This window comes from Malus domestica, chromosome 03, assembly GCF_042453785.1.
Source record: "Malus domestica chromosome 03, GDT2T_hap1".
NCBI lineage: Eukaryota > Viridiplantae > Streptophyta > Magnoliopsida > Rosales > Rosaceae > Malus > Malus domestica.
This window is the reverse complement of record NC_091663.1, coordinates 29603441-29628140: the sequence shown is the minus strand read 5'-3', so window position 1 is coordinate 29628140 and position 24700 is coordinate 29603441. Positions and strand designations below refer to the sequence as shown.

The window sequence follows — 24700 nt, the reverse complement described above, 5'->3', positions numbered from 1 at the left end:
TATTACAAATACGTTTATAAAAACCGAACCGCAATGAATTGATTTGGTTACATTTTCTTTCGGACGTGAGGAGAAAGATCTGTTTATAAGAACCTTGTATTACAAAAGTTTATTTTCATTTACAAAAATATTGTAATATGAGGGCAGTGTTTCCAAACAAAGTAGGCGTACAACGTACAAAAAGTTCGCGCCCCTCTTTATCTCTAAAACTAGGATGTCCTAACCACCAAACAGCTATTCCATCCCGGTTGTCTATTGAGCCCACTCTGAATAACCCCCCTTGCCGGATTATTGCTGATGTAATCATAAAATGCTAGTTTTTCAGAAATTTTAGACCAATTTTCAGATAACAATATTTTGGATCCAAAATCAACAACTAAGTCTTTAAACACAAAGTTGTGACCTCATTTTGCAGATTCTCTCCCACATTCCATATTATTAATTGTACTATATACGTATGCAAAACTTATCAATCCTGTTACTTTTGTAAGTAGAACATTTTTTCTTTCTTTGGTACACTTATGATATTTTTAGGGAATTATTATTAGCACTCCAAAAATCTCATTCTACACTCCTCACAAGTGTATTTTTCTTTCTAATTATAGAAAGTTTGGAGTGCTAATTGAGATTTTTAAAGTGCCAATAGTAATTCCCTATTTTTATCAATCATTTACCTCCACTCCTCTCACAAGAAATTTTTCTCAATGTGCCAGAAACACAGCCCGGTACACCAAGTGTAATAACACAAACAGTTGAAAACTTGAAGAAAAAAAAAATTTATGTCCAATTGTATTACGCAACTTTGTGTATCGAGTCGTGTTCCCAGTACAATGAAAAATCTCTCCTCCCTTACCAATTGGCTAGCCCTGGGGTTCGAGTCAAGTAGGGTTTTTAAACATCTATTGGGGTAGGAGTTTACGAGAACCGTTAAACAGCGATATAGAACCAGTTAGCTTCAATTTATGAACGTACTTGACAGTGCCCTCAATTTACAAACAAGACAAGGCCACTGGATTTGAAAATGCAAAAGGCTGCTTTCTTACTAGTACATTAGCAGCACATATCATCTCGAATGCGCCACATCCAATGGACCACATCTCAAGTCAAGGGCGAGACCCCAAACAAAAGTTACAAAACGAATGCAGAAGCACACAGAGGGAATCATCACACAGAGCATGCAAACCTATTCACAAAGCTTCAAACAAGGCAAATATTCATGACAGATAACGATCATCGCTCCACTTAGTACCTGACACTTTTCTACTTCTTTGTAGGTCCCCCGCGAAAAGCCATTAGATCATCCAAGAATTTCCTGCCCATGACCTCCTTCATCATAAAGACTCCGATCACGTCTTCTGGTTTCCAATTTGCAACTGAATGAATGTTGGCTGTGTTTGGTAACTTCAAATCCGCACTTGGCTTATCTAGCTGAACTTGCTTGTGTGATTTCCTGTATTCGCTGAGTTCTTTCTCCAATCTGAGTATATCGGTCTGCAATGCCTTCACATCCACTTCTAGCTCATGTACTTTCCTGTATTCACTGAGTTCTTTCTTCAATCTGCGTAGATCAGCCTGCATTGCCTTCCCATTCACTTCTTGTTCATCGGTCTCATTTAAGTCACTGATTGATCTCTTAACAATTTTGTAACCTACACATCCAACTGCAAATTAGTCGATAACAACTGCAGCTAGACTAGTCAAGAAACCCAAATCAACATGTTACACCAGAGTTCTGAAGCTTCATCAAACCCAAACTTCCGAAAGTTTGAACAAAAGTTTACTTATATCGGCACAACTCTATATAAGTAAGGACATAAACAAAACGGATTTGTGAACCGTTACTCGCACCAACTCGTGCATGAAAAATTATCCAAAATAATGAATTATGGCTAATGACCCAGTGGGTGGGGAGGAATGCTACATGACTGCAGTTTAGCGGCACATTCCAGTGAGTCAAACCTAAAACCTCCCCACTTACAAGCGTGGAGGAATGTTACATGACTGTAACGGCACATCCATCGTGTTTAAGACGACATAAACACTGAGCGTGTTAAAAAATCAACAATGTAGAGTAACTAGGGCACGAATATGTAAATTTCCAAGAATTCGGGTTTCGCATAACTACATTGGCGCAAGGAAAACCGGTCAAGTAAATTTCAGCAAATTCTTTATGGATTTTTCCCCCAATTTTTTAAGGCTTAGCCAAAATGGTCACTGAAATTCCCTGAAATTTAAAATCGATAGAAGTGATTCTGAGATTGTCCACGCCCAGTCATTTTGGTCATCCTTCACAATTATCTTCTAGGCTGAAGAAACCACCAGCTCAAATGACGGGGTTGATTTGACAAACATACATCAATTTACCACATATTTTTTACGAATAACCAAAATAATTGACAATAAACAATGTAAGTAACCATTTCCATCGATTTTAAAACTCAAAAAATAAAGTTCAAGAGTTATGTCAATCTCAACTATCCAAATAATATAGTTTATTGTTTGACCAAAAAATAAATAAATTTTTTAACATATCTATAGCAGTATTCAGATACTTACCCAAGAACTCGACATAATCAATTTTCCAAAACAATAAAAAATTTGAAAATGACGAGGAAACAAAACCTGGGACGGTTTTGAGGCTCTCCAACGCTGTGTGTTTAGCGATGCTGGAGCTGAACCGGACGATCTTGGCCCGGCCTTCCGCGTCCCCCAAATACTGGTTCAAGTTACCCCTGACGGCGTTGTCGATTTGGGTAACGGCACCCGACCCGTAACCGTAAGCTGTGGAGCACAAGTTTTTGACGGCCGTTAGACCCGGAGCGTTCCGTTTCAGCGAATCGGTTGTCCCGGAGATGTAATCGGAAATCCCCATTTTTTTCTGTAGCTCAAGGCTTCAGGCTTTCCTTTTCGTCTCGGTCGCTTTAAGAATTCTTACTTTTGGGGAAGGAAGTTTGGGACTCGGTTTTAAAGCCATTATTATACTTTGAGATTTGCGACGTTTCATACGAATAATATAAATTGTTTGATTCATTATAATGAAACGACATGGTTACAGTATATTCGTGCATGTAATAGCTTAAGAGATTAAGCTGCTTTTACAAAAAGCACTTTTTGGCCACTTGCTTTATTCAAAGTAGGGAGGCACTTCTACTTTAATTTCCCGAACAAACAAAAATAAAGCATGGTTTAAGACGTATAGTCTCAACGGATAAAGTAACAAGATGAATATTATGAGAAACACAGAAAAAATGACGATGATGTTACAAAAATCGGGGACGTCAAGAAAAGAGGTCAAAAGTTCATCGCGCCGATTCTGCTCTCTGAGAATTGCATCCATATGAAACCAAAGATTGCTCCAAGTAATTAACTCCAAAAGAAAGGGAAATGGAAATGCCAACCTGATGATATAATCTCCAGTATCACTATCATACACTTCCACCATGTCAAGAGTATTAGCGTGCCAAAAGCGTACAATCTTCAGTGTGTGACGGAAAAGACCTGAACTCATGTCTTCTTATAAACACAGATACAATATATTCATGATTTGAGATTCTGCAGTGCAGTTGATTAACAAAATCAGAAGATCAACAGAAACTGCTCTACAAATACTGCATGAGGTTGAGAACAAATATACAATGCAAATGGTATAAGCATATATGGACACAGTATTAAGCGATCCAAAAAGGCAAGGACGGTCGTAATACGAGGATGTCTTCTAACAAACATAAGAAGGTCCCCAGACAAAGCACAATGGCAGAACAGGGTGTGCTCCTACGCAAAGTTGCTAGTTTGAATAAGGGTTTTCTGCCTAGAACGAACAGTAAAGTCATGCCTATATTTGCCGGAACAACCTAAACAATTTTTTAAAGCAGTCTTTACATCAAGACCGTGATTACATTTCTAATTTCATGCAGAGTTTACCCCTATCCCTCATTGGGAAGAACGTGAGGCTCCCTGAAAAATCTATGAAACGTATGAGATTCAAGTGAATGGTTTAAAACAAAAGGACCTTTTAATACATAAGGAGCTAGTAAAAGTCATGATTTAACAGTGTATACATCATTCTAGACGCATCAAACACAACAAACAGTTAAACTATTTGTCAACCAGCTTCGAACAGAACACTGCACATAAGGTAACCCTAGTCGTTACATATACTCCACTGCAAAAGTAATTACAATATCTAACCCCACAAGATATAACATAAACTGGACCTGACCACTACCATGAAAGGTTGAGTTCACATAGACAGCCCGGCGAAAAGCAACTCCAACTCCTGTTCTTGTGATGCGGTTCTCTGGCATACAATGGAGCAAGATGATATCAAATTCATTTGTCTTCTAACTCTAACCAGAATCATATACAAAACACAAAATTCCATATTGCATAGCAAAGCAAACTAGTAATTAACCAAAAAAGTAGTCGAGTAAGGGCCCATTTGATAACCATATCGGTTTTAGTTTTCATCTTTTGACCCACAAAATCAAAACTAAAAACCAAAACGACGTTCAAGTTTTTGTTTTCATTTAATCTTCTTCGTCCTTCTGCATTCCTCATTTCTCCCACATACTTTTCCCTCCATCTCTAATACAAAAAATGAAAACCGAAAACTCGAAATGAAATGGTTATCAAACGGACCCTAAATGAATTTTTCGTGTGGGTGTTCGGTTTAGTTGATTCTCATTGGCCTAAACAATACACCCATTGGATAGCAGGCTAAAGTTAACAGCTAAATTATGCTATATATAGTACTGAAAATTCAATGCTTGTGCACCTGAATGGACAAAAGCTGGAGAATTTTGTTGAGAACCCGCAACCGGTGAGTGACGTAAGTGCTGTTTGCAGGCAACTTCTGCATTCTCTTCATTTCTTCGTGCACGGACGCCTCCTTCTCCCCATGCCCCATTTGCTTCCATCGAGATTCCGGTTGGGCGCCGCCGCCATCTCCCATGGTCACATCAAGCGTACTCATTTCTTTGATGGATCAATTTTCAAGAAATCCCTCGAAATCGATATTCTTTGGAAAGCAAATCTGGGGTATTGGGCGAACCCACAAAATTGAAAATTCAATTGAAAACCCCCAATTTCTCACCGTTTGCCCTGTAGATTAGAAACGTATTTCACTGATTATCTTGGGAAGCAAACAAGATGACGATTCGGAAAAGATGTAGGACAACGAGATGAAAACCCAAAACCCTAAAACAAAGACGCAATAACAGACTTTTTCGCGTTGGGGAAGAGAAAGAAAAATGTATGGGTTAAGTTTATTTAAATAAAAAATCATGATATAATTTTATTTAATTAAAAATTCTTAAGTTTTAATAATAAAAAAATGTAAATTTTAATAAAAATGACAAAAAATCTTAAATTTTAATGAAAAATACATAATTTTAATATTAAAAAAAAATTGACGTGCACAGCCACGTGTCCTCACACAAACTGTTTATGAAATTTTTTATACTATTTATGAAACTTAAAGGTACTACACTCTTTATGAAATTTACGACACTGTTTATGAAACTTACTACATTGTTTATGAAAACTTACGACACTGTTTATGAAACTTACTACACTGTTTATGAAACTTACTACATTGTTTATGAAAACTTACGACACTATTTATGAAACTTACTACACTGTTTATGAAAACTTACGACACTGTTTAGAAAACTTAAATGTACTACACTGTTTATGAAATTTAACGGTAGTACACTGTTTAGAAAATTTAACGGTACTACACTGTTTATAAAATTTAACGATACTATATTCTTCTCTCTCCTCTTCTTGAATTTTCTTGGCACATTCTCACTTTCCAAACACATTTTCTTCTTCTAATTTTCTTCGATGCTCATCAAATTTTCTATGTATCTCTTCAATTTCTTAACTTTCTACATCAATTACTTAATTTTCTTCTATTGTTCGCCCATATGCGGCTTCCTCTTCTTCTCCACCAACAATCTTAACTTTATACACCACGTGTTATTATGTAAGTGGTGGGAATTTTATTTTTTAACACAAGAAACTCACAACTTATATAGAGATATGGTGTATCACTCTGTGTTTCGGGCACTTTAAAAAATATCTCATCATCTTGACTACTATTGGGAAACAATACCACAAAAATAAAACTAGGAAAATGTAATTCAATTTGAAGTCTTTCTCTTATTCTAAGAAAATAATAATAATAATGTTTTAATGATAGCTGACAATGGAGAGAAAACATAGTGGAAATGAGGTGTGGGGTGGGGTGTATGTGAACCAGCCCATGTGGTGTTTTTTATGTTTTTTTATTTATTATTTTGTCTCTTATCATTAAATAAAGTTAGTTAATAATTTTTTATTAAAATACAAAGATTTGAAGATATTTTCATTAGTTTTTCTTTGATTTTATTGATTGATCAAAATGCGTTGTCGTTTGTTAATATCAACTAAACCTGTATGTAAATATCAGCAAAATGCTAGGTTTAGCAATTTGTATTTTAGTAATTTCTGCTGTTAATTTAGTTTGTGAAGATCGATTTAGAATGTCTTGGCTAAATTTATTATTCAATAATTTTGTTTTGGATTTTTAGCCTCGTTTTTTCAACAAAAAAATAAAATAATCAACAATTTGAAAATAAAGGACTACAAAATAATAACAGTTATGGTAGGATTATTTGCATAAATTGAGCTCAAAACCAATTAATAACTGTTTTTTAAGTTTCAAGTTTTAAGATGAGATTGCCATAATAATGTGGTTCTAACTTCGCCCTTAGTGAAAATCAAATCTAAGATCTACTTACAACTTACAAGTGAAGAAATATACCACTTCAATCTATTTTATCTCTTTTTTTTTTCTCACCATCCTATCTCTCCTTTCTAATCTCGATTCTCTCTTCTATTCGTCCTCTCTTCTGATCTATTCCCATCTTATCTCCCTCCTCTCTTTACTCTCACACCAAATTCTCTGATCAAATCTCTTTTCTTTCTCTCTCTTACCTTCTTCAGCTCCTCGGTTGCCTTCTTTTTCTTTATAATTTTACTTAAAAATAATTTTAAATTTTATACCAAACAAGTTTTAAAGTATTAATAAAAATCATTCTTAACAATTGATCTTTAAAAAAAATATTGTAAAGATGACGAAAATTGTTTAGTAAGATATCAAACGAATCCTAAATTTGGTTTAAAAACCTTTTGGGCTCAACATCAGAGTTAAAAGGTGAATAGCTTGAAATATCAAACTAACCAATCATACAAATTTGAAATAAAAATCAATGATGAAGACATGTCAATAGAGATAGAATTGGATATTTTAATTCTTGTACACCGGAAGGAATCCGGTCACATGGTCAGCTTGATTTTATTAGTGGGATGGATGGATAGATTCCCACCAAATAATTCTTCCACCTTTTGTGACCACCCATTACAACTCACGACCTTCAACACTCAAAAAACCTGCTCCCCCCAACCCCACTTCCAAATAACAATTGACATTTGCAAATTCTTTTGTCTGCCAACAATTTCACTTCCTCCTTCTCATTCAATAGGTTTGGCTCTTCTGCTTCAACTTCTTCAACGCGTCTTTCTTTGTTTCTTTTAATTTCATCATTCAAGAGTTTAGGGATAGTTTTCACTGTATTATTATCAAGTTTTATCAAAATCGCAGTTTACTACAATTACTTTTCTTTGTATTACTTTTATACCTAAAGTCTGATTTTTTTTGCCACTTTAATACTTTAGTTAGTGTAGTTGTTAGATTTTCTATTAACTGATGACGTGGCATGATGTTGGCCCATTAATTCTCATTTTACTACTCTCAAATATTGTGAAATTCGTATTTTTGCTACCCTTAGGCCATCTCCAACCGAAGGGTCTAGAGGGCCAGAGGGCCGAAAATAGTCCGAAAATCGTCTCCAACCGAGGGCTAAGCCAGATGGCTCGTGGAATCTGAGAGGGCCCCACAGAATCTGAAAGGTCCAAAGAACTGGCCAGAAAAAACATTAATCATGTCGGTTATAACCGACATGAATGCTTAAGTTAAAATTTAAATGCAACAGCTAGCTGACGTCAGATAGCCGTTGCATTTGATTTTTTTTTTTTACACAGTTTTATTATTATTTTTTATTTACAAAATTTTTCCTATAACTTTTATTTTTCATTTTTTTTCTATAACTTTTATTTTACAAAATTTGTTTCATATATTTTTTTTAAATTCCATTTTTTCCTATAACTTCTATTTCACAAAATTTGTTGGAATTCATTGCAAACTTGAATTGAAAAAGATTGAATTAAAAGTGATTGAATTGAAAGAGATTGAATTCAAAGTTGTGTGAATTATAGCCCAATATCCACCCTATTTATAGCAAAAAAAAAATTCAAATCCAACGGCTAGCCAACGTTATGTAGTCATTGGATTTGAATTTAAGTTGTAGTTTTTAAATAATAAATTATGTTTGACCTTCGATTGGAGACGATTTTTTTGTGACAGGGCTAAAACGAGCCCTAGACCCTTTGGCCCTCGGTTGGAGACGGAGGCAAATGTGACCATGTACTGTTCATTAAAATATTAATATCTTGGAGGGCCAGATGGCTAAAACGAGCCATCTGGTCAGCCTTCGGTTGGAGATGACCTTAGTTATTTTCGTCTCACTTCCATATCTAAAGTTATGTTGTGCTTTCAGATTCATTCTTCCGTAGCCTAAGCGTCAGGGGCTCTGTTAAAGTGTGACGATGACGCTTGATTTGACGATAACTGTGCAGAAACGTGACATTGTTGAGAAGCCAAGTTAATTTCTAAAAACATTACTTGACTTGGCAGACATTTTTCATTGTCAATTCGATTTACAATAGTGTAAAATCAATTTTGATCGATTTAGTCCAGATTGATGTCTCCCCCACCTCTAGTCACAATGTAATTTTGGGTATAAAAAGAAAAGGAAAAAAACAAAGAAATGTGAAAAGGTGAAAAAAGCAGGGAGATAATAGCAAAGGCACAAAAACAAAGTCAAGAGCGACTGTGCTTCGATCTCTCTCGTCTCTTTCTTTCGTTTCTCTTTCGTGGTTGCATAATAATCCAGAGAGAGAAAGGGGAGGGAGAAAGAGCGCAAAAAGACCAATTTGACCTTCGTCCGCCCGCGGAGCTGCTGCTGCTTTTTCTCTTCGTCTTTCGTCGCGTCTGCTAGTTTTGCTGTTGTACGGTCGCGTCACCATGAACGAAAAGGCCAACGTCACCAAGGAGCTCAACGCCAAGCACAGAAAGGTCTCATCTTTTTCCCCCTTTCCAATTTATGTACATTTTTCAGAATTCGAAATTTGTCCCCGATCTTGTTCATTTCCGTGCATATTCTTTCGGATTCTTCGCTGTCGATTGTGGGATTTGATTTTTGTTTTTGTGTTTGGTTGCCGAGAAATTGACAGGAAAATGTTTGGGAATTTGTGCATGGCCGGAGTTTGATTGGATTTAATTAGTTTTGTACATTTCAATTTGGATTTGTGGATATGAAAGGCAATTCTTGATGTGTTGGATTTGATTGGTTTGATGGGATTTGATCTATAGTTCTGGGTCATGATTCGATTTATCTGAATTTGTTTCGATTCGCCGATAGCTGTACTTTTTCTTCTTCCAAAGTGTATGAAATTTGGTTTTAGTGATGAACTATCGAAATGGGCGGTAATATGATGATCGAACGGTGTTTAGTCTAAATCTTCATCGACAGTTATCTATAATTATCCGTGTATGCGGTTATTAGTTAATATGTAAATTTCGAAGCTTGGAGAAATTAGTTTTGAAGAAGATCCTTTCGAAGCATCTATGTCATTTCTGTTTATGTGTGATTTCAAAATCATTTTCTGCTTTGAGTTTGGAACATTATGAATATGATCCTACTGAGTGTTAACTCACCTGATGCTGTATTTGTGCTACTATTCGTTGACATCTCTTTAAATATTTACACTTTCTTTATGTGATTTGCACACTTTAAGTACCGTTCAATTTCAAAGTTCCTGAATCAGTATCTTGTATTGCCTTTGTCCCTTTTTTTATTATATTCAGTGGTTTGATTTATTTATAATTTTTTTTTAAACATGTGCAGATACTGGAAGGACTTCTTAAATTGCCAGAGAATAGAGAATGCGCTGACTGCAAAGCCAAGTACGTAAGCATCCGAAAGAGATGATTTTCATATCATGATGGTGAATAACCAATCATAGAGAATGAAAAATGATTTAGCTCTTAACAGCTATGCCTCTTAATCACATTATGAGTTTTGAATGATGAATTGATTTCTTTACAGGGGTCCAAGATGGGCTAGCGTGAATTTAGGTATTTTTGTATGCATGCAGTGTTCTGGGATCCACAGAAGTCTTGGGGTACACATATCCAAGGTGATTTTCATCTTATATGTGACTCATGTACAAGAATTTGGTGAACTAAATGTTAGGGCTGTTTAAAATTTCTCTTGGTGTGTTTCTTTAAAATTTTTTGACAGTAACATTAAGGTCCAGCAAATTACAATAACGGATGGATCCACATAATATTACCTCTTGGTTTATTGAAAAATATCCTGAAATTCTATTTCAAAAACTGCCCCCTATTGGTGGCAAACAGCACTGTCATGTATTTTCATGCCTTTCATTCTTATCTATATATTTACATGGAGAGGCTCCAAAAAACCTTTAAAAACCCATAAAATCCCCTTGGTTAACAAGATTTCTAATAAACAATAATTTAATATCATGAGGGTAGAACATTAAACAACTAATCTTTTAAATTAACAGGATTTGATATAAAATCCAAGAACAACCCATGTACTGCAGTTGCAATGGGCTCGTCTGAGTGTTATTTACTTTTGCTGCAGGTGCGGTCTGCTACTTTGGACACATGGCTTCCAGAGCAGGTTGCTTTTATTCAATGTAAGCTGGTCCTGGGACCTGGGCCTCTAGCTTGTTTCTCTGTTGATTGGTGTTGATTTTCTTAAATTTTGTTTTATTTTATACAGCAATGGGAAATGAGAAGTCAAATAGTTACTGGGAAGCAGAACTACCTCCAAACTATGACAGAGTTGGAATTGAAAATTTTATTCGTGCAAAGTGCGTGTCTGACGGTATCCCTTACAACTAGTATCTATTTGTCGAGATATAGTTACTGTCTTTCGCCAGGTTTTATTATATTGATTTAGGTAAACTCTTTAAAATTGCTTCTGGCATTCTCTTCAGGTATGAAGATAAGAGATGGATTCCTAGGGACGGACAAACAAAGCCACCTCCTAAAGTATGGGAAGAAAGGACTAACTTACATTGGCCTCAACCTGGAGAGAAAAGTGGGCATGGTTATGTTGGAAATTCTGAAAAGATGGTTGAGGAAAGGAAGAAAATTCAAACAACTCGTACAAAAGAAAGTGTTCCTGCTGCAAGAATTAGTCTTCCTGTTCCTCCGAAAGGTCCTGAACAGGTATTTAATTAATATGGTGTTTCCCTGATAGCTTATGTTTTTTTCTGTTTGTTTTCATGTCGTTGTGCCTTATTGATTTCTTATCATAGATTAATTGTGGTTCGGGTTGGCAAACTCGGTGTTAATGATATTTATATCGAATTACCAATTGTTTTGTATGAACTATATTTTTTAAGAAACCAGAAAAGATATGATTGGCAGAAAATATTCTCAATAAGAGAGTTAATAACAAGTTAGAGCAACAAACATGGCAATAAATAAAAGGGAAATAGGGAAACTAAAATGAAAAGTTTCATTTAAGAAGGTGTGCTACTATGTTACCCTGCTTTTCATGGAATCATCTTCCTTAAAAAGAAAAAGCATTGTTGAACTAACTTATGTTTGATAATCGGTCCTAGAATGGACAAAAACATTGGGTATGTTGGAGATAACAGATCGGCAATTCGTCATACCATTGCTGGCATGCAGAAAGCATGCTAAAATCAAGTATCAATGGTGTCATATAAATATAGAACCGTCTTTGGCATTCAGTAATCAAGAGTGTTGATTTTGGCGGGGCACTAAAGTGGTAGTTAGAGGTTCAAGTAGGTGTCATAGAGAGACATATTGAGTTATTTTCTAACCTGTGTTTCATATTGGGTAGTAGGGAGAAGATTCATTTCTGCGAATATTTCTGCTATGAGGATTCCTCCTTCTGCATCACTTTTCCGTGACCATACTGGCTTCCCGTGTCTCATAATACATTAATAGCTAGTTTGGATGTTTCCTCTGTTTCATCTTTTGTGGTGTAACTTCAATTTCTTCGGGGATATGAGAGATCAGGAAATTGTCAAGATTTCCACTCTTCTTTTCGATTGGCAGCATTTCCTTTTCCCCTTCGAGAATATAGCCAGGATGGCTTGGCTCCTGGAGTTGTCAGGCACCTTTTGTTGTAGATTTATTTATTTATTCCTCTAGAGTTTCTTATCACACTGTCCTCGCTTTTGATCCCATTACTATGGAAGGCTAAAGTACCTCCAGAGAAAAAGGCCTTATGGTTGTTTTCCCTTCAATGGTGTACTATGTGCAAAAGAGCACTTGACAGTATCAACCACCTTTTCCTTCATTGGGCTGTGTTGAGAATGTAGTATAAACCTTTTCAGATAGCTACATGAGTTGGGTGTTTCTTTCCTTCTGGTGATTCTTTATTTTTGAGATGTTTTTCGCTTGGTTTGAGCGTCGGTGTCATCTGAATTAAGAAAATGTCATTCTCTTCATTCTAAACTTGGATTGTGAGGCTGCTATCTCTTTGGTGAAATGTTTTACATGGTCATTTTTAATTTGCTTCTTGTGTGGTTCCTTGTTGCTTTCACCTTTTCTATTTAAGTGTATCAATTGATCCACTTTGTCTTTATTAATCCTCTTCTCTCTCAATATTTTTCCTGTAAAAAATTTGTGTACTTAAGTTTACTTTTATTGGCTCATTTCCTATTTTTTATAGTTGTTTCCTTAGTATTTGTTACCTTGTTTATTTTGTAAAGAGTCGTAGACCTAAAAGCTTGGATTCATGTTGTATCCAAATTTTAACAGGTTGTACATGTCTCAAGACCACAAGATGTTCAGAAAATAGAACCAGCAGTTCCGCCAGCTGAAGCAACAAAACAAGCCATTGATACTGCTCCGCCTGCCCCTCCAAAAGTTGATTATGCTACTGACCTTTTCAACATGCTTTCAGTGGATGGTCCAAGTGAGAATGGGTCGGATGCAGCATCAGCTGAGGATAATGATTGGGCTGGTTTTCAGTGTATGTCTTTACTCCCCTCCCATCATTCTAATACGTTTTCCTGTACTGGGATCATCCTATATAAGTTTGGTTCTGGCCTTTTTCCATTGTATCGGGGTTAAGAGATATGGTTGTCTTTAATCTGCAGCTGCTGAAAAGGCATCGACAGCTGAGAAAACTGGTCCATCAAAGGCAGCAGAGAACAATGTCCAATCTTCATCAGGAATTGAGGATCTATTTAAAGATGCACCTTCATTAACACCCGTTTCAGAGAAACCCCAGAAAGACTTAAAAAATGATATTATGAGTCTTTTTGAGAAGGTATGTGCTGGATTATCATGCAAATCAGAATTTTTGTTTGGAAAATATATCATTGGTTTGATAAATGGATTGTTTTTGTTAGTTGGACAAAAATGTTCTGGCTTTTGCTCTATAATCCATTATACAAGTTTGATTTATTTAATTAAAATAAGCCATAATTATTATTAAAATGGTCTTTTAAAATATTACTTTGTTTTTTACTGAATTGAATTATCGTTTTCTTGTTCCATTGCATAACATGGTTTGTAAATGCACATTATATTATTTAACAATTTGAATATCTGCAGTCGAACATGGTGTCACCCTTCTCTATGCATCAGCAGCAACTAGCAATGCTGGCTCAGCAACAGTCTCTTCTCATGGCCGCGGCAGCTAAATCTGGCGCGGATCAAAAGTTTCCTGGTATTATTCAACAACCTGTGTCCAGTGGAAGCAATTTACCCTCCCAAAGTTGGCCAAACGTTGGCTACCAGTTTCCTGGATTGGTGATGCCTGTAGATGGGCAGGCTGCTCTACAGAATGTTTCACAGGTGGAGTCCATAGTAAGGGTTCATTATGAATGTTATTTCATTGATCAACATCGAGTGAAATATTCATTTTGTATATTTCCTTTTGAATCAGAGTCAGACAAAGACCATGGGACAGGCACATCCACTGGGGACCTCTGTTCCGTATTCAGCATCTAGGTATGTCATAAATCTGTGTTCCATATTTAGCATCTATTTTGAGTTGGCACAAATGTGATGGGATTTTCTAAGCTGCTATTGAGCCGTGTTTTTGTATACCTTGAAATGGTTAATCAAATGGAAAAGGATTTTAAGCAAATTGAGCTCTTGGACATATTAGTATACATCTTGGTCCTTGTGGTTCATATTTCACAACCTTGATTGCTGCTGTTATGCAATAGGCTCCTCTCTAACTGAATTGGTGGTGAATCGTTAACTGCCATGTCAAACCCCACCCTCCAAAACCCAACACCTACAGATAAAGGAAGAGATACGAGCACGATGTGAACATTGAGCTCAAAACCTTAAGATTTACCATGAATTGTTTTTCCCAATTTCCGTTATGAATCCAGGACCACACCTTTTTTTGTGGGGAATAATATACCGGATGTATGTGTCTGCAAACACTATCCTTAAAACACATTGGCTTAGATTATTATACCAAATGGACGAGCTTACACTGGAGAAAGGGGAACGTAAAGCATCAAATATCCATCATTTCATGCTAATGCTACTTATAGTTTTACTTCATTAGCATAATAATGCACCTTTTACCAGGTCTTTATATGTACTGAAATCACCATACTACTGCTTCTCTTTTGCAGCTTTTACAGTATGGCTCAAGTTACCCCAGTTAATGGCGTGACAAACGATGGGGCGAACAAGACTCAATCACCATCTCCCGTATTATCTTCAACTTCAGCACAGTCAGGAAAAGATTATGATTTCTCATCTTTAACACAATTGATGTTCGCAAAACCGTGAAGAGTGTTTGGGGTTGGCAATCCCGGCCTTGTTATACCATACAAAAACAGTCGAATTACAGAAAGATAATACTTTTTTTTCCCGTCGTTCCTCCTGTACTGGCAAGTGCCTTCGCCCATGAGCGGTAGGTCTCGGGTTCGAGACTTGGGAGCAGCCTCTCCATAAAATGGGGGTAAGGTTAGCCGACATTCACCTCTCCCAGACCCTGCGTAAAGCGGGAGCCTTGTGCACTGGGTACGACGACCTTCCTCCTGTACTGGGGTTGTAAACTGTTTGTAGAGGCAGTACCACTATTTAGCTTTTCTATGGGTGATCATTTGTATGATTAGGGCTATTTTGAGTAATAAGATGGGTTTAGATTGATCAAAACTATTTCCTTTCGAGTTTTATTGTGTTCTTTGGATGAATATTTTTTTAACTAAAGGAACCTCAAGAACAATGCTACCGTTTTTCGCTACCAGTTTTTATCTCCCACCATCCTTGTTAATTTTTGTCTGTTGATATTTTTTAATTCATTCGATCCGACGGTCGAAAATTGAAAGGGTGTGAGACATAAAAAGGGGTATGGATTAGCACCACCATTTCGTTATTAGTGTGTTCTGTTTTTTTGTTTATTTTTTGGGTGACAAGGATGGATGACTGCCCCAACACCAGCAAGTTCTAACCAAACTCTCAGCAAGTTCCTTTTGAAGTCCACTATTTTACGGTCAATTACACGACCATACAATTTTCGGATAAGCACACTAGGAAAATGTTGTATTCCAAATCCTCTTGGTTTTGCTACAAGCAATGAAATGATGCTTATCATTTCAGGTTGCTGCAATCAGGATAAGATGGTGGTTTGAACCCTCGCCTACCCTAAAGAGAAACTTCTATAGGTAGCCTGATTAGGATCCAGCGCTTTTATGAGAGAATCATGATAGGTGATGGTAGTTTGAAGTCTTTTTTCGTACACTAATGAGAGAAACTTCAATAGAATTACCTAATTAGGGCATCTTTCATACTGGGTCAAACAAGAGTTGGGTTGAATGAAATCAAATTACAGGATATAACCAATTCTTTTGTGAGAGTGGCCTTACCAGTTACGTGATCAGGCTACCCTACTAAAAGTTTTCTCATGAGTGAGAACCACAATAATTCATGGACAATTTGTAATCATAAATGCCCCTTCATTCTTTAGCATAATTCTTTCTCTTGTGGTTTTGTATCAAGTAATTGAGAACCAGTTCATCATGTCCCAATGAAATTCAGCCTCTTAGAAAATTTTCTAACGTGGCTCTTTTTCAAGATACTTTGATGGCTTTTTAGAGAGAAATTCTTGTATGCCACCAAAACTAACCCGCATATTATCTCTTTCATCACACGACACATTATAAGACGACAATAAAATTTGTGGTAAAAAATGAGCTCAGAATTCACATGGCAGCATGTGTTGTTCCCTGCCAATCAGAAGAGCTTTTGTGTACTTGGCCAAGTGAGCCAACAGCTTTACTCCTTTGGGTACCTTCTTGAAATTTCCTTACCACAATTAGGTACAAAATTTTGGACTTAGAAAAAACCCCAAATCGAAGTCCCCTGCAATGGTTGTTAGACTTTGTAGGAAAAGGATACTCGCCTGGAAATCCGAATGATCCTGTGATCATTATCATTCATCGTACATTTTACGATCAGTAATCATTTTAAATTTTAAACTTTAAATTAAATATAAATAGTACTTAACAAAAACTAACTGTATAATGTAGGATGAACGGTTATGATCACATGATCTCTCAGATCTTCAGGAAATGAATCCTGTGAGGATCCTTTTCCGACATTGTAGTGGTAGTTGTTCTAACTGGATAACCAACCAGAAATACAGTACCAGTAGATGACGAACACGTGTCAATTACCCAACAAGTGGACGGTGGCACGAGAACACATGTAGATTGATTGAGACGGTAATAGTACAAGGCCATCAGCTACAGCTCCAAACCCTCCCGAATATTCTTCATCTTTCACTCACTTGTACCAACCAGGAGTCCAATTTTATTAGGCCACAATCGACCAATACAAAACCATCACGTGTCGACTGCAAGCATGGGTTTTGAGGTGCCCACTTACGGTGATGAGCCAAGTAACTTGCAAATGCGCTCCATATACTTTGCTTTCTGCTTAGGAGCGTTAAAAAGACCTTTTTTTTTTTAAATTGAGATTTTTTATGAATTTTTTATAATTTTATGTTTTTGACATGGTATTATATTATGTTAACATAATAATTGTACTAAAAATATAAGGTATCAAAAAATTCATATAACCTCGCTCTTAGAGAGAGAGACTCCTTACTTGGCATTTCTCTTTGTATAAGATCCAGGAGAGCCTGGTGTGGGGCTGAGGAATGGGGCAAACCATGAAAAGCACCCTCCCAGTGTAGGACCACTGATGGCATCGGCGGGAAGTTTCGCGTATATGATTTTAATTTGACAAGTTTAAGGACTGATTGGGATTGTTTGTGTAAAAATCATTTCTTCTCTATAAGTGTTTATGTTAAAAGTATTTTCAATGAAAGAATATTGATTTTTTTTAGTAAAAACTCTAGTGCTTCATGAAATAGCATATGGTCTTCTCAAGCAAGCGTAATTATGTGTATCTAAGCACTTTTTTTTTTTTTTGGCAAAAGCAATGAAAGGTGATTTTAGTTTTGTGTCCTTTCCAAAAGCAAATTATAAACATATCCTAACTTATGCATGAACCGCCTACAAATTATACTTGCAAAAGTATAAATAGTTTGAAACAATAGTTGATGAGATTCAAACTTAAGATTCTACTAATAAAATAAAAAATGTCATTAGACTAAATTATAGTCGGACAAAATTGTTGAAATGTCGCTATGCATGCAAAATTGAAATTCAAATTCTCCTACCATGTAGTTGATAGTGTTTATATAATCCCTGTAGTTGTTTCGGCCTATTAGGTGGGCACAACCACCCAATAAGGGCCACAAACTCTCCCCTTCTTCCCTTCTAATCTTTGTTCACGTTTCAACGTGTCATCTAGCCACAAACATGAAGATGGTCTACAAAGGTTTAGCATAAACAAACTTTATACGCTTATATATCTTCTCACTCTAGCTAATTTAAAGTTCATTTGGAGACTTGTAGTTTTAAGGGAAATCATATCATGGCATGTATATGAATTAATAATGTTTTCTTGCCAAATAATTTAACGTGTTGATATTGTGAATTAATAATGTTCTCTTGCCAGATAATTTAACGTATTGATTCGATTAGCGTAACTTGTCAAACAATTTTGACTTGAGGACATTTACGCGATATTCAAAATCATTTTGCAATGGGATTTGCTCTTATCTTATTATAGTCGACTCCGTCCTACATCTTGTAAAGTCCTCCTCCATTACATTCAACGAAGTTTGCCGATATAAATCACATCGACTTTTGCATGCTCGACAATCTCTTGGATGATACCATCCAATTGACTTTTATGACCATTTTTCTTGGATATATATGGATGCAGCCTTAATATGCAGGGCATGTCGACTTCAAAAAAGCAACTTGATTATTGTCTCTGACTTGTGTATAGTTGCGGTAGCAATAGATAGCTAGCTAGCTAGGAGAAATTTTTTAATATACCAGAACACAATCCGGTATGTCAAGTGTCATAATACAAGTGAGTTTGATTTTTTTTAGAAGTATCTAACCATTTGTAACATGACACTTAATGTACGAGACTGTGTTCCTGACACATTGAAAAATCTCTTGCTAGCTAGGGCTAAATATTTTGCGTCGTACTATTGCATTGCAAGTTTCTGTTAGGAAAACATGCATGCCTATATTGACCACAGACAAATTAAGGCTCTTTACGTACACACATTGCCTATCTAATTGATAAAACATGCATCTCAAGATTATATTCGTTATTTGGACTTTTCATCCAAATGAAAAAACAAAAATGAACAAGAACATTAAGACTAAGAAGATTCAGACTAACAGGTGTGTTATAATTAAGCTAGCTTGGTGCTTATTGGTTGGTCGGCCATCTTAGCACATGAATTAATGTTTTATTATAAGCTAATTAGATCCACCGCTAATTAACTTGCTATAGTACAATGTGATTTATCTAACGTTATCCTTAACGTGAATGCGGTTGCTCACTGGTAGTGTAGGTTTGAAGAAAATGGTTAGTTTGATTGTTAATTAATCTGGGTTAGCGCAAGAACGTGGCATGGCAAACCCACGTGTAATTTATTAGTATTTCATTTCATTTTTTGGCTTTGGTAAACCCAAATCACATGTTCACTGTGTTTACTCGGTCGTTGACTTTGTATGTATTCTAATCCGGGGCTGTATACAGGAGGAGGATTCTCTTCTCTCTTAATTTTTCTTTCATTGTCTCTCTTTCTATTTAAATAGTTACGATTAAATCACGTCATCATTTTACATTAATTTTTTATTGAAAGATAAAGATAAAAAGGAAAATGAGAGAGGAGGGAGGGAAGAGAATGAGAATAGGATGATAGAGAATTCTAATCTGCATATTTGGGCATCATTGCTAAATTTACAGTCAGGCAACAGACCCTCTTTTGAGAAGAGAACTCGTGTGTGTTGTCATGTCTTATTTAGTAGGAAAGAACTTGTGTGTGACTCACAATGTTGATAAGTGATCGTTTCATAAGTGAGAACTAGAAGTGAAAAACTCCGTACGTAAGAAATTTTCTTATCGTAATCTCTACATCGTCATACATTGTTACTAAGTACTAGCATGTATTACAATGCGCAGAGGCCGATCCAAGATGGGGTCCCCTAGGTCCCGGACCTTATCGAAGTCAGAAAATATAGGGGAACACAGTTGCTGGATGACCCTTAATAACCATTTGGTATGGATCTTGAAAATGCTCTGTTCGATGATGTCTCTTCGGCAGCGATGCTCGACAAGCCTTGTCATCAGGCCTTGGAAGTCGTCGACAAATATAGGCATAACATATCTCACCAAGTGTTCAACCAACCATTTGGTATGGATCTTGAAAATGCTCAGTTCGATGATGTCTCTTCGGCAGCGATGCTCGACAAGCCTTGTCATCAGGCCTTGGAAGTTGTCGACAAATATAGGCATAACATATCTCACCAAGTGTTCAACCAAATGTCTCAATAAAAAAAAAAAAAACTTGAACGACAAAATTTTGTATTGTGCGCAAATGAATCTTTTGCACCGGGATCCTACAAGATTAAAGTTCAGGATCTGCCTCTAACAATACATGAATTATATTATACGATAAGCTTCTAAATATCTATTCATTCATTTTACAACACAAGTATTGATAACATCGAATGACAATATGTCCAAATTTTTCCTAATGCATCTTGCATGGCTAATGGTTTTCGTTGCATGCTAAATTTGGTTATGGTACCACATTTGACCCTTCCCTTGTATTAAAACTCCCGATTTACCTACTGTCATTGAGTGAGTGAGGAATCTTTTTTAATTAGCTCCTAATCTTGGTCGGTTAATTAAGTATGACGATAAACATGTCGGGAAGCTCAAGATTAATTAAAAAAGGGTAAAGGCATTACCCAGTGCCCAATGGCCCGGACATTTAGGATCCTGCATGTTCAACACACCGCCGGAGTTAACGGTCACTTTCATATAAATATAGCCGTTGAGATGGGGTAGCGGTACCTTGTAAATATTCAATTCTTCCTGTCCGTGACAATACATGTAAGACCATCTTTAAAGGGGATGTTAAATATGCCAAATAGGATTAAAAGACATTTAAGTGTTCTCCAATTAATATGTTATATATGATGTGTCATGTAAGTCATTTAACTTCTTACTTTCTAGTTGCCTTTTTTGACAGCAAACAAAGAAGAAGTCAAATATATTTAATTTAATTTTTAATGCATAGGTCTCATTAACAACCACAACAACAACAACAACAACAAAGCCTTTTCCCACTAAACTTAATCTAATTTTGATTATTTTTTAATAGTTAATGTAACTCTAGGTCTAATAAAATAATAAAATAAATATTTGACACATCCATTGGAAAAGAAAAGAATTTAGCACTTGTATTCGATTTGCCACATCAGCCATTAAATAAAATTTTAACATATTATATTTGACATCTCCTTTGAAGATGCTCTAAAGTTCTCTAATGTTGTACAAAGATTAAAAAATTAGTATCCTTTGTGATTTACTTTTTATGATTAAATGATAATTAAGTAAATAGATAAATAAATAAATAAATGAAAAAGAAAAAAAAAGAACAATGTCCGACCTCCCAACGCCAGAATGATCCGGAGATGTAGAAACTGGTTATTTACAGACACGAGATTTCTGAGCTTCTCATCCAAGAAATGACAGTATTTTTCAGAAAGAGAGAGAGAAGGTTCCTAATCCAAGAAATGGCAGCTAAAATCTCATTTAAATTTCCAAGATCAATAGTTTAATTTGCTTAACTAATTATTTGAGAAATATTCTGCTGATGAGTGCTTTAGTTATAAGTGCTTTTAGTAGAAACTCAAGAACACTTCGAACTTTTTCTACCAAACGTCATTGGAAGTAATTTGTTTTTGTTTAACAAATGATATTATTTACATTAAAAGGGTGGGAGAGTAGGCTAAGCTTCACATTGAGATTAACCATAATAATTGGTTCAAATTCGTCTTTGACGAGAATCGAACATAAAACATTTCACTTACAAATAAAGAAGAATACAACTAGACCATAGTTCTAAGAAGCCTTGATGAATTTTATTTATGTTGTAAATAATATTCGAGAGAGAGTAGAGTGGGACAGTAGAGAGAAGGGTCATACCTTCACGGACCTGCTAAAGGATTCGCGTTAAGGCACACCTATCAAAGCACAATAGTTTTTCTCCAACTAAGAGACCAATCACAACGTGACAGTGACACGTGTCAATATCAAAATAAAAACTCCTAGAGTCTCATATTGACCGGGGACGAAAGCGTGCGACTCCTCACCTATAAAAGGAGACCATTTTCCTACATCTAATGACATTATGAATTGATATTATCTACTCTGAGGGAAAGAGAGTGAGTTTAGCCTCACAATGGGCTAACAATAATGGGGTTAAATTCGTATTTGATGATAATCAAACCAAAGACTTCTAACTTACAAATGGAAAGGAATATCACTAGATCGTAATGATGATTATGCTTGAAGGCTTTATACTATGTAAACTCTTCACTATTAATGAGAACTCATCTACCTTCGTGGACGTAGCCCAACTTAGGAAGAACCACTTACATCTGATTTTCGCTTCATATCTCTATCTCTTGACATACTACCCTTACTAGGTGACTAGAGCAACCTTGTGAATGTTACAACCTTAACATTTTACATTGTTCCAAAGTCCAACTGGTTTTTTTTTTATTATCAACATTTAATGTTATATATTATTAAATTAAGACACGCCATGTAATATGCCTAAGTGTTACAAATGGGGATCCTTTTCGAATCCTCTTTGTGAGGATTTCAGAGATCTTCTAGTTGTGTTCTTTTATCGTCTATCGTGTAATCAGAAATCATTTTAAATTTTTTATTTAAAATTGAAAATAAATAGTTCTTAATGAAAACTGATTGCACGATTTACAATGAAATGAACGTATACTATTAAAGCATCATCATTCACGTGTCACCTCTTATACCATCATTCACGTGTCACCTCTTATAACATCATTTCCACTTCTTCAAAACGGTAACGCTACCTCCTGATCCAACGGCTCATGTTTTATCGCAAAACCCACTCCCCCCTCCGCCGCTATATATAACCCACCTCCTCCCCCATTTACTCATTACTTAAACTTCCTAAATAAAACTCTAGCCGGAAAAGGTAAAGATTCTGATCAATTCGCAACATTAATCGCCGGAAAAAAAATGTCGACGAGCTCGAGCAACAACTGGTTACTCACTCTTAAGGTTGCGCTGATCTCCACTGGCGTGGTCTCCATGGCCGTTGGGCTGAAACTCTCATCTCCATTGGTCGCCGACGCCGTCACCTCCCAAGTTCCTTCTCTCTGGAGCTCCGCCATCTCCTGGCTCAGACCGCCGTATCTCTACATACTCATTAACTGTATCATCATCAGCATCGTCGCCTCCTCCAAGCTCCACCCAAAACCCGAAGATTCTCATCCGGAAACGGAGCCGGAGCTGGTGATGGTCCCTCCTCTGACGACGGAGAAGATCTCCACACAAATACAATCCGACTACGCGGCGTACGACGGCGTGATTCTGAGCGAGTACGGTTACGATGCGAATGTGCTACCAAAGATTTCGGATTCGTATGGAGGAGGGACTGGAGGAGTAGTGCTGGAAGAGAAGGTTTGGGTCTCGGAGGCAGTGAAGAAGAAGGAGAACAGAGAAGATAGGGCGGCGATTGACGGCGGCGATGAGAACGCCTTGGTATCGACGCCTGTAAAGACGAGTTTGCAAAGGAAGGGCTCTATGGAGTTCTGGTTGAACGAGAATCAGAAACCGCCGGTTTCCGCTCGTATCGGTCACAGAAAATCAGTTAAAGCTAGCCCTGAAGGTACCATTCTCTCTCTCTCCCCCCCCCCCCTCTGTACGACTTGTCGTATACGTTTTTGAATATTCGGATAGGAAGAAAGAACTGGAGTGGCCGGACCGGACCCCCTAACCTTTCGGTGGTCAAAGCGCCGCCCGATTTTTTTTATTTTTTATTTAATTATCATGTAAATTTCAAATTTATTTCCGGAGTTGAAAAGGTCGAAATTGACCTCGTCTCGTGGGGGCAGAAGTATAATTTCACACGATGTGGAAATGGCAAATTAATGGGTTTGTTTTGGCAGGGGGGAAGTCGCTGGGAGTGTCGAAGCCGAAACGGCACGACACGCTGGAGAGCACATGGAGGACGATAACGGACGGGCGGTCGATGCCGTTGACGAGACACCTGAAGAAGTCGGACACGTGGGAGACGCACGTGAGGAGGAATGACGAGAACACGCCGCCTCCGAAGTCGAAGGTGAACAAGTCGGAGACGTTCCAGGAGCGGAGCAGCGGGAACTCGCCGTCGCTGGCTCGGTCGTCCGCGTCGGGGCGACTGAGGAAGGAGCCATCGCTGAGTCAGGACGAGTTGAACCGGCGAGTGGAGGCGTTCATAAAAAAGTTTAACGAGGAAATGAGGCTGCAGAGGCAGGAGTCGTTGAATCAGTACCAGGAGATGGTTAGCCGTGGGGCCCAGCCCCCATTATCTCACTAGTTTAATTATTATTTTTTTGTTTATATATTTATCCATTTTTTGTTTGGGTAAAGTGATAGGGGGTGGTGAAAATACAGAGTTAATTTGTTGGGTAAAAATCAACGGCTAGTTTTAATGATGTCCGAAAACTGTGGCCGGTTGGGTAGAGGAAGATTTTGGAAGATTTTGAAAGAGACTCTAAGAAAAAACTTCGAGAACGTCATTCTTTCAATTCCTAACATGAAGGTTATGTTATTGGAGAAAATATGTTTATGTCGTACCTGAACTATTTAGGTATTGTTTTTACTTTCATTTATGTCAATAATAAAAGAAAATGGCTACCATCGGCCAATGCAATAATAGAATGAGTCGACAAGCTTGCAGCGTACGGAACCATTGGCTAATGGCTAACATCCAGAACCTAACCGCAATGCCACTAAAGATAACAACAAAAAGTTAGTTAAACGAATGAGACATTGGTTTGGTCG

At 36.9% G+C, this 24700-nt stretch overlaps 4 protein-coding genes across 7 annotated transcripts; 2 read left to right on the top strand and 2 right to left on the bottom strand.

The window, feature by feature from the left end:
• Positions 1-940: 940 nt before the first annotated feature.
• Positions 941-3015, bottom strand: LOC103430128 (uncharacterized). The gene is made up of 2 exons (XM_008368262.4): positions 2623-3015; positions 941-1649 (listed from the first exon to the last, which is right to left on the bottom strand). Exons 1-2 carry the CDS (start codon positions 2870-2872, stop codon positions 1261-1263), a joined length of 639 nt encoding a protein of 212 aa, XP_008366484.1. The 5' UTR covers positions 2873-3015; the 3' UTR covers positions 941-1260.
• A 975-nt stretch (positions 3016-3990) lies between these two features.
• Positions 3991-5246, bottom strand: LOC103430154 (uncharacterized). The gene is made up of 2 exons (XM_008368290.4): positions 4775-5246; positions 3991-4297 (listed from the first exon to the last, which is right to left on the bottom strand). The coding sequence occupies exons 1-2, from the start codon at positions 4970-4972 to the stop codon at positions 4241-4243; spliced, it is 255 nt and encodes an 84-aa protein (XP_008366512.1). The 5' UTR covers positions 4973-5246; the 3' UTR covers positions 3991-4240.
• A 3686-nt stretch (positions 5247-8932) lies between these two features.
• On the top strand, positions 8933-15370 carry LOC103430170 (ADP-ribosylation factor GTPase-activating protein AGD5). Of its 4 annotated transcripts, XR_011578832.1 has the most exons (12): positions 8936-9238; positions 10071-10129; positions 10272-10362; positions 10836-10890; positions 10977-11067; positions 11194-11428; positions 12998-13211; positions 13339-13511; positions 13799-14053; positions 14133-14197; positions 14842-15103; positions 15262-15370. XR_011578832.1 is itself a non-coding variant. In XM_008368307.4 (11 exons), the coding sequence occupies exons 1-11, from the start codon at positions 9188-9190 to the stop codon at positions 14999-15001; spliced, it is 1437 nt and encodes a 478-aa protein (XP_008366529.1). In that variant the 5' UTR covers positions 8933-9187; the 3' UTR covers positions 15002-15370. The 4 variants fall into 4 exon arrangements, 3 of the variants coding, with proteins under 3 accessions (XP_008366529.1, XP_070674537.1, XP_070674536.1); XM_008368307.4 differs by having other exon boundaries at positions 8933-9238; positions 13799-14041; positions 14842-15370; XM_070818436.1 differs by having other exon boundaries at positions 13799-14041; positions 14139-14197; positions 14842-15370.
• Positions 15371-22605: 7235 nt separating this feature from the next.
• On the top strand, positions 22606-24477 carry LOC103430179 (uncharacterized). Its single transcript, XM_008368316.4, has 2 exons — positions 22606-23543; positions 23824-24477. Exons 1-2 carry the CDS (start codon positions 22892-22894, stop codon positions 24231-24233), a joined length of 1062 nt encoding a protein of 353 aa, XP_008366538.2. The 5' UTR covers positions 22606-22891; the 3' UTR covers positions 24234-24477.
• The last annotated feature ends 223 nt before the right edge of the window (positions 24478-24700 follow it).